Source organism: Ptiloglossa arizonensis, chromosome 10 (genome assembly GCF_051014685.1).
Source record: "Ptiloglossa arizonensis isolate GNS036 chromosome 10, iyPtiAriz1_principal, whole genome shotgun sequence".
NCBI classification, from domain to species: domain Eukaryota; kingdom Metazoa; phylum Arthropoda; class Insecta; order Hymenoptera; family Colletidae; genus Ptiloglossa; species Ptiloglossa arizonensis.
In genome coordinates this window covers 3,709,465-3,720,061 of record NC_135057.1, presented here as the reverse complement: position 1 = coordinate 3,720,061, position 10,597 = coordinate 3,709,465, and the positions used below count along the sequence as shown (strand labels likewise).

At 41.0% G+C, this 10,597-nt stretch overlaps 1 protein-coding gene across 3 annotated transcripts in view; it reads right to left on the bottom strand.

Annotated features, from left to right (window-relative positions):
• Schip1 (Schwannomin interacting protein 1) overlaps positions 1–10,597 on the bottom strand; it is a 50,616-nt gene that overhangs the window by 8,239 nt on the left and 31,780 nt on the right. For all 3 annotated transcript variants that reach the window (XM_076322428.1, XM_076322430.1, XM_076322429.1), the window contains exons 8-10: positions 2,829–2,940; positions 1,082–1,440; positions 339–550 (exon numbers count right to left, since the gene is read on the bottom strand). In XM_076322428.1, coding sequence (XP_076178543.1) covers positions 339–550; positions 1,082–1,440; positions 2,829–2,940 — 683 coding nt within the window. The remainder of the gene's footprint in view (positions 1–338; positions 551–1,081; positions 1,441–2,828; positions 2,941–10,597) is intronic.

Here is a 10,597-nt window from a genome sequence, read left to right as displayed (position 1 = left end):
GTTTCTCGCAATCAGCACGATTGTTTAGCAGAATTTTGGTTGGAAAAATGTGCACTTTCGACGGCACTCGCGTGGAACGTAATTTGCCGAACAAAGAGGCTTAAATAGCAGGGGGAAAAAAAAGTATGGTTACTCAAGCCCGGAAAAACATCGATTTTTGTTTCGAGAGTCCTCGTTCTACTTTGCATTCAGAAAAATGGGCCATGCGTCTTTTTACGGAACATTCTCCTTCTTCTTTAATCTTAATTGGGTGGCGGGAACTGCGCCGCGCAAACGAGGGCGCAAAAATAAAAAGAACCAGCGGAGAATGATTTCGCCTCGACGATATGGGAACTTACAGGTATCGAGTGAGATCTTCGACGTCTACGAGCATCGAATCTTGTTCCATGTGCAAGTCGTCCCTTCTCAGCAGTCCAGCGACGAGAGCCTCGTTCAGAGCCGCGATTCTGGCGTGCAAGTCGTTTGCTACCACTTGAAGCTGTGCGACGTTTAGCTCCGTTAAAAGTACTCGGGACAATCTACGTCTGTCCTCGCCTAACTGAACACCGACCTGAAAACAATAATAGAACGTTTCTCGATATCCGACACCCACGCGTTCAAATTTCAGATATTTCAATCCACCCGCCCCACACACCTCCTTACGAGCAATTTCTTATCGAATTCTCGAATCTTTCTTTTAGACGACGTTCTATGGACTGGTATATCCTATATCGTACTACACGACACTAGTTATCGAATCGTTGTATTTGGATCTATTGAACGCAGCAATAAAATACATGGAAATTTGTTTGGTATTTTATAATTACGTCTCTCAGTGAGGGGTCGCAGACAGGTGAGCCATTCTTCCCGGAAGAGTATCAATGATGTCTAAAGTATTAAAAAAAAAAAAAAGAAAGGAAATTTTTCCAAATAAAATTGAACCTTGTAACGTTCAAGACACGTGCAACGAAAAGACACTTTTGAAAATCGATGGTCGTTTTTAAAGGTTTGCGAGTTCTCGTTTCGTCCAGTCTACAGTCTACAATTATCTCTGTCGCGAGACGCGGTGAAATGTTTAGCGATCGTTTAACGCGGGACTCACTTTTTCGAGGCTGGACCGCACCATCTCCGTGATGGGACTTTGTTTCAGCCTTTGTCTCTCGACCTCCATTTGCATGTGCGCCATTTCTTTGGCCTGTGCCAGGGCCATTCTCGCCTCGGTCTGCAACCTGGCCTGCCTGGCGAAAAAGTCAGCCTCGTCGATCGGTGCGGAATTCGTGCCTGCATCGAGCCTCAAAGGTGGAAGACTGAGCACCTGAGGCCTAATTGGCATTTGCTGTTTCTGTTGTTGCTTCGAGCTCAACGAAGTCGGTGTGGATCCAGGCGAGGCGTCGTTCTCCGAGCACGGAGACTCCGTGTCCGAGGGTGTTTCGTTCATGAAGCAGATCTGAAGATTCATGCCTAAGGAGAGACGAGATTTTCGTGAGAACTTTTACGTATTCGTTGTGAGAATATTTTACGGAATGTCACGGAACCGCGATACGCTTCGAATCGTAACAGGATCGCGCGTTTCGAGTTTTGCAATATATCGGAAACCGAGTCGAGCCGAGTCGATAATTTATTAACGATTACGTAGCTTCAACGGGTTTTTTCTTTCTTTAATTCGATCAAGTCCAACAAATAATACGATATCGTGCATCGATCGAACGCGTATACACGTACAGTTTTTTCGTAGAGTGGTTCTCGTTTCGGGCAATTATTTGTGATGTTTCGTTCGATATTGTAACGTTATTATCCTCGTCGAAAGAAAGATTGATGGAACACGAGAAGCTTGTTTTGTACGCTCTCTACGCTAATTAAGCTGTGACGTAGCGCGATGTATACGCGACTTTTTGCCGAGTCCTCTATCGTAAAATATTGAATTAAATAAATGTAGGACGATGGAAAAACGTGGATTTACTTTATCCCTTTTTAACCGGTCGACTCGTTCTGCGAACATTATTCTGGAAAATTTCATTCGTTACATTTCTAATTTAAATGTACAACGAGAATCGAAAATTTCACAGACCGGGTAAGATTTGAAAATGAAGTAGAGATCACGTTTTTGCAATAATATAAATTGGATTTTCTCGCGAAATTTCAAATGAACCGTTTTAAATTATCACGCGACTTTGGAGATCAATTACAGTTTCCCTTACCTCGTACCGTTGTGTATTTATTTCGTGCTACTTTAACGATACAACCTTTTGGTAAAAGAAAAATACTTGGACAGCGAATGGACGATGAATCCGTCACGGTACGATTGAAGAATATTTGAGTCGCGAGAATTCGAGTTCGAGAAACACTATGTAAATTTTCTCCACGGTTTAAAAATTTCCCTGCAATTACAAAACATACTGTACTTTGAGACGCGCACGTCGAACAAGCAAATGTCACGAGTATATTTCAATACCGTTGAAACGTACACAGAATTCGCGTGGTCGTCGGGTCTTGCGCTTCAATTCCTCGATCGTTTGAAAGTTTATAGCTTCACCGTTACACCACGATGCGTAATCATCGTTTCGAGTGCTCGATTGAATCGAGACGTACACACTTCGTAACGTGAAAACTGTTCTCGTGTATCTGGGAACCCGATACGAAACTTTCTCATCGTTTTCCGTAAGGATTTCACCCTGTACAGCGATTCGAGAAACGTCACCGTCGATACCGTCCGATGTACTTTTTTCAACGTCGAGCGATAACTGTTGCAATGCGATCGCGGGTGAACGTTTTCACGAGATACCGTAACGGAGCATGGTTTCGAGGGTGCAAGGCTCTCGGTGTGTACGAAGGGTTCGAGCGATACCGACCGCTTTGTAACCGCGACTGAAGGCTCGGCTTTCTTCCGCGTTCAGCGCGCAAGTCTTCGGCGTCTGGACCCATCGCCAACCTCCTTCGAATCTCTTCACGGTCGTTTCGTCGCTGTGGACAGAGAAATCTGATGTGTGATCGTCCGTTACACGCGGGGGAGGAAACCCCCTCGGTGCTTTAATCCCCCCGCAAGTTCTACCGGAATCGCGTTCGCGTGGGAGTGAAACCATTAATGAGATTGACGATGTCTTTCTGGTGGCGAAACTGCGTAATGTGTTACGAATTATGACGGGTGTGTCTATTAATGGATTTCACTTTAATTCGACCACGCGGGAACATCGTTCAACGCTCACCCTACTTCGGGGTGCCAGGGACTCCCGAGTGGCAATTATTATTTTAACGAGAAGAAAACCGAGAACGGGACAACAAGTTGAACGACCGTGTCGCATTATTTTTATTGTTTCGTTTTGGCCTTGAGTGTTCATCGAGTACGCGTCAAATTGGCATCGAACGTTTTACAATGTTCGGTAGTGTGGCTAGAACATCTTTGATCTATCTTGCGCGCTCACCAGCATGCACATGGTCATCGATTTTTGTCAGACATTACGGTAGACGGTAAATAACAACTCTATCTATTATACAGTCGTACGAATAATTGCTAATATTCTTTCTTGATAGGAAAAATTAAGTTTCTTTAGTTTTCTTTAGAAATTTCCTCGGTGTTGCACATTAGATACCATTCTTTTCGATCATTGATCGTGACTTCTTTTTACCACAATTTCAAAGGATTTTTATTTTTTCATAGTTAATCGGTTGTATACGTATATGCGTCAATTTTGTGGTATTTTAACGTTGGTTTCATTCAAAAGAAAACATTTCTCAATGTTTGGGAAACGTTTAAAATCCGATGTTTTGTATTACGAACAGTTACCTTATATTATGTGTATGTATTATATATATGCATCTTCATTGATACGTACTGTCGTCGATAATGCATTTTCGTGGGAACATTTTCTCGTAGGCGCATTATCATTTCTTCGTAAATCGCCAGAAAAATCTTTGTTGTTAAGGAGATAGTGCTTTCATGAAAATACACCGTCGTGTCGGTAAAGAAATAATATTCGATGAGAATTGATGTCGGTATTTGCGAACGTTGGTGAACATACACAGTAAATCAAAGATGGAATCTGTAGTGCAATACCGATAAAAGCATTGTCGGAGAAACATTTGATGCTTCTGTGACAGTTTTCTATTTTCTATTTTATTTGACAAAAAACAAGTTCTTTCGACGTTCTTTAAACTTTACATGACACTTAAATAATGCCTCGGAAGAAAGAAGGCCCGCATGAGCGATAGAAGCCATTCTTCTGCGTACGAAAGTGATGAAAGATACGTCAAAGTATATTCAAACAGAAAAAAAGAAACGATGACAATCTGGACAGTAAGTATTGAAGTCTAATAACTATGTAATCTCTGATAACAGCGAAGCCAGTGGTATTATACTTACTTGAACACAATAGAGACTACTATTTTCATGTTGTGTATAATAAACTGATAAATATGGTAAAATTGGATAATACGCGTGCATCTGGCATGTGCTTTGGTATTTTCTAATACTCGTCGTTCAAATCGAAGAATAAGAGTCGGTTAATTCGTTTAGTATTTTAATAACGGCTCCTATGAGAGTTTCATTAGTTAATAATGGCTTCTATAATAGTTTTAATAGTTAATGGTAGTTTATATGACGACTTTTGCAGTTAATAGTAGTAGTTCCGACGGTTTATAATGGCTCATATAATAGTTTTAATAATTACCTAATAATGGTTTGTATAATAGGTTCTTTCATTCGTGCTATAGATATGTATATATATGTATAAGTTATTCGTGTTACAGATCGGTGGATGTCACACCTGAAGAGTTTCATCTGGATCTCCCCGTACGACTCTATCGAATCGTGCGACGAGATCTTCCCTTACAAGTTCCTTCGTTTCATCGGATTTCTGGAGCAATGCGAGGGTCGTTGTTGCTGACTTTGGCTGTTCCTTGGCCGGCTCTTTATCATCGTCCTGATGCCCCAGAAATGAAAACCAACTCGGTGATCGATACACTCGATTATAAGACGATGATAAAAAGTGACTTTCAACTGCTCGAATGGCGACAGAGATGCTTATTTGAAGCTGAAGAGCAATCATTATAAATCATTCTCAACGTATTCGAGAATTCAACTTTCATCGATTTTCTTCTCTCAGCGTGTTACGATCTCGACCGGGCGAACAGGACGAATATTAAAATTGACCGTACGTTGGATTTTCAATATTCGAGAAATATATTCTATCGAAGTGGACCGAAATCGAAGCTTAGAACTTCGATAGGATAAAATTACAAAAAAGGTGTCTCCTTTTTTTAAACACGTTGCAATCTTGCGTTTCAGCAGAGTGTCATCATTTATTCGACCTATATCAGTTTCTTTGTTTCGTTACTTTAACGATCAGATCACAATTTCGGAACTCAGACTGTTAATAGAACAAAATGTTAAAGACGTGTTCTTTGGATCGATGTAAAAAGAAATTTCTGGCAATATACTAATGTATTTTGTAGTACTATAAATTATGTTACCGTAAGTATTATCTGTGTTATGTTATTCGATAATAGGTAAATTTTTCTATTTCTATAAGGAAAACGAACAATTCTTTGCAATATTTTAAAACAGCTTTTACCGATTGCTAACAAGACGAGACATTTCTCTAAAGTATTGCTTATTGTTTCATAATTTTTTTGGAATATTTATCTATCTTTCTTTAGTTTAATCTAACTTCTTGACGAATCATTTTTCATTTCGTGTTTGTGTATACCATTATGTCTTGTAAAATCTAACAATGCATTCCTGATATTTGACCTATTCAATTATTTGTATACTGTGTGTTCAATGTTAAATGTTTTTCTCAATAAATCCAGATTGAGTAGAGTAGTCGAGCGGAAAGAATTCGTTGGAGCACGAAGGTTAAGTTCACAATATTAAAAGCGCTCTTTCTATTCAGAGCCAAACTTTTCCTTTGTGATACGGAACCAAGTTTTAGTATTTTATAATGTGTTTGGAACATACGGTTCAGTAATAATACGAACTAAATAGTAAACACTAGAATTGATTTTAGCCAGTTAAAAGAGTAATATGATAATGTTCTAATGAAAAATTTTGGTTTTAACGCGAGGTTAAAAATTGGTAATACGGTATTTCCTTTTGGGTTACCATCCACGTCTTTTTAACAACGTATAATTTAATAAGGTGAAATTAATCAATTTTCGAACATCAAAGAGTCGCAATACTGAAAAGCTGAGCAACGTTTACTTTTTTTACAAATGTCAAAGACTTTGGCTTTCTCAAATGAAATTACATTTCTTTCTCTCGATGTTAAATAAAAAAAAATTGAGACAAATCTAATGGTAAAGTCTAATTTAATTTTGATTAAAATTGAACAAAGGATAAGATTCGTTATGTTTGTTCATCGTATTATGTATACGTACTTTAATTTGGTATTAGTAGATCGAATCAATTAGCGTCAAACACGCTATTCATTATTTACCGTGCAATCTATTATTATTAAATGAAATTATTATTATTTTTGCTCTCTAACAAATTTGATTAAAAAATCATTATACGTTACATTTGAATTTGTTTCGATACATTTTATAACATCTGAAGGTAAAAATAATTCCATTTTAAAGAATCAAGGTGATTGTCGTTTTTTTTTTTAGAAAAATACAGTTTTTTTGAATTTTATATTACCATAGACTATATAATCCTACGGTATACCCTTATTAAATTATCGTAAGTAAATAAAAAAAACATAGATATACACTCCGTTTATTGTAGATAGTATAAAGTATAACAAAACGAAAGAAACCTTGTAAACAATTTCGACGCGTTTTGTTTACACGAACGTCCAGGGTCAATATAGTATGTAAATGATTATTTAACGTAACAAAGAGAGGGTTATTTAACGTAACGAACAGAGCGTTACTTAATGTAACGAATAGAGAATTATTTAACGCAAGGTAAACGGATAAAGTGTATAACGCACGAAGTTTATTTTATTTATTCTTGGTTCTCGAGAGGAATGTTTTGAACGAACAAACCACTATACAATTCTAATTAATTCGATACGCGAATAAAGATTTGACATTGTTACTTCGATTTTGCTTTGCATCGAATCGTACGAATCTAGCGACTTTCTTTTTCCTTCGTGTAATTAACTAGCGCGTGAATGTCAAAATTAACGTCTTGGCACCTGTACAATCACGACCCACTTTTCCCCTTTCCGTATATCGAATCATCTGGGTCGTTAACCTTCCGTGGAACAGCGACTGTGGAAAACAATTTGTCGGGCAGGGTCAGCGAAGAAATGCTTTCATCGTCGATATCTTATCACCGTAACGAACTGGCCGTTTCTATTTTTTTCCGCGTTGCAATCGATCCCTTTCTCCTTACATCGAGATAGATCGAACCAAATCGATACAACAAAGCACTTTGCGCTTTTAACGACTTACAATATCGATAAGGAAAATATGCGTTACTTCGACAAAAATGGAAAAATAGCGTGTAAACACAAACGGAATATACTTCGGTGAATTCGTTACAAGCATCAAAAGAAACGTTTCAACGTTGAACTGACGAATGCTTCCACGTTGCGATAAAATCTTAACAATGTCCATTACACAAGTATTCTGTAATTAGAGTAAATTACCATAAAAGAAGAAAGATACACCTTTAATTAAAGTTATCCATGCGAGAAAGGAAGTGAGTTTTCATCGAACGTTTTTACCGTTTTACCTCTGAGCATTTTCCCGTAAGACTGTACAAAGTCTTTCGATGAAAAAGATTCCGAGCGTATTAAAACTCTTGTTTCTAGCTTTGCGATTGAACGAGAGGACTAAAGAAATACACGATCATTCGGTATCTGTTACAGTATCTTTTAGAAAACAGTATATTACAAGTACATTCTCGAAAACACAGTGTATTACAAAGACGCCAGGTGATGGGTCGAGAAAGACCCGAGAGACCGGGGTTAAAATGAAACTCGAGTACTGCCGTACGTCTACCCGTGTTTGCGTATAACGTGAAGCTTCAGGAAACCGGAGTTGAACATTTCTAAAAGAATCGGAACAACCGATGTCGATAAGAAGCCTCGGTTGGCTATCTAACCCCGGCTAGGTATGACTCATGCTCAACCTCTCGTGTAATCGTCAGAATCTTGCCAACGATCTGCTTCTCGGCACTTGTTGCTAAGGTTGCGCCTATCGGGGTGCCACCCAGTACAGTGTCCCGAGAAAACGATCGAGTCGAACGGTGAACGATCGACGAGGATGAAAATCAGGATGAAAAAAATGTAGAGAATACGAAACGAATCGATGGATAAATACTCTGTCGCCGTTCGTCTCGTTGACGATGAACCGAGCTAATCTTACGATATCGAAGTCATCGTATGTGAACGTGTAAAGGTCCGTGACGAAACGGGAGTCCTTCTTGTAGTGTCTCCTCGGTTTGTTGCTGCTGCCCATGTTTCTCGAATTCGTTACGCTTTTGGCCACTTTCTAACGCGTTCCTCGTCAACGTGTCCGCGTTTCCCTTGCGTTTGTGGTTCGAGCGGTGTTCTCGTTGCCGAAGGGGAAACTCGACGCGCGAAAATGTCTCCGCGAAACGAAAAGCTACCGTTAGCGGAAACTCGGGCCGTTCGACACGCTCGTCGATGGAAGGCCACGGGTCTCGTTTCGTATCGTGAGATTTGAATTTTAAATCACGACACCCACGCACTGCATTTCTTTTCATTCACAATGCCCCGAAAGAGAGAAAGAGAGAGAGAGAGAGAGAACGCGTATGGCTCCCAGAAGAGAAGTTTTTCAATGACTCGGTCGCGGTGCAACGCGCTCGAATGGAACCGCGGGTTCGGGCGCTATCTTCGACGATCCGCTTTCCTTTTATTTACCATATAATACCGCGTGCTCCGAAACTGGCGTTACGAGCCGGCCACGACGCGCGGAGACCTCAATTTCGTTTGTTCCCTATTACGTCGAAGAAATCTTCGCAAGAACCAGGCGTTTCCGCTTAAACGAAGCTCGGTACCACGGGCTGGTTCCTCGACATCGTGACGAGGCATTCCTTCGTTACTCGTTCTCAGACGCTTCGATTAGTTCGCTCGGTATGTCCAACGACTCTCTGTCTCTCTCTCGCTCGCGTCGATCCTCGATCGATGAAACACACGCGGAAGACGTCACGTAGGGAGCTCGCGACGAAACGGAAGTACGATTCAATTTACGCGTCCGTGTTCGCGACCGTATCGTTCGGAGCTTGTGCTCGCGATCGTTAACGAAAAATCTTCGTTACGATCGTCGACAGGGTTCCATCTGCCGGGAAGAAAGTTGCGAAAGGTTTCTCCGAAACGAAGACCAAGGTTCTCCGCAACAACGTTGTTATTCGAGCTTCTGGCGGTATCGTTGCAGGAATATCGATATCTCCTCTGACCCTGATCAAATTGACCGCAATCGGTGACGAAACATCGGTCGGCGAATAATAGACGCGCACCCGGAAGCCGCAGAGATCGAGTTACCGAAGCGTTCCGCGTAAAATCCAAGTTTGCGGAATCGATCGCGCACGATGATCATCGGTGTCGATCTTACGGCGAGTTTGGCGTCCGATTTCGTCGATCGATACGAGTTAAAGAACGTTCGGCGATCGGGAGGGACGGGTTCGTTCGTTCGTTCGTTCGTTGAACGCGATTCACCGTTGTCGTGGAACAAATCGGGACGCGTTTCTTGGCTTTTAAAGCGATTCACCGTTATCGTGGAGCGAGCAGGAGGTTTATCCTGTTCACCGGGCACACCGAAACCGCTGTATTACTCGCGTTTTTGCCACGAGACTCTCGCGCGAGACGCGAGCAACACGAGACTGACGTAAAGCGAGTCAAGTGAGCGGCGAACCGATCTTCCGGTAAGGTTCGCCTCGCTCGAAGGAGGTGGTGGAGCTGATGCTATTAACCGTCCGAGAGGCTGGACTTAGACCCGGGATTTTCGCAGTCCGCGGTGAAAGTGGCTGACACGTTTTGACGCGAGCGTTCGCCTTTATCGGTGTCAGGAACGAGAAAATTTCGTCGGTCTTTAAAACAATTATGTGCCCCGGGGCTTTAAACGGTTCGACTTTCTACGATCGGTACACGCGTGTTTTCGCATCGAGCGCATGGTACACCGGGACGTGGATCCGTACGAGAGGTTAACGATACGAGGAATTATACTCGAGACGAATTTATCAATTTTATATTCGGAAGGATCGATCGTTTTTTTCGAAATTAATGCCGCGAGGTAGGAATAATTCCAATACGTTCGATCGTACGGGGAGTTTGTTTCTGGAAGGGATTAACGAGATACGTTCGATCGATCACGTTATTTCGAGAGGTTCGTTATTTTTCGAATGGACTTTGTAAATTTGCTATTCGAAGAATTAATTCGCTGGGACCTTGATTAGTCCGGAGAATCGATCGTTCGGAGAGTTGATGATTTGAGATACGATAGTTTTGGAAATTAATAGTCTCGAAGACGAACAGTTAAGAAATTGTATTTTTTTGATGACCAATCCGCGTGTGCTGTAGCATTAAATATCGAGGTTGAATTATTCGTTTGGAATCGTTATCGATGATCAAAGCTGTTTTCAACGGAAATATGTAAAGACGATTGAACTCGATTATAACGAGTCTCTTTTTTAATGGTTCATAGGACAATT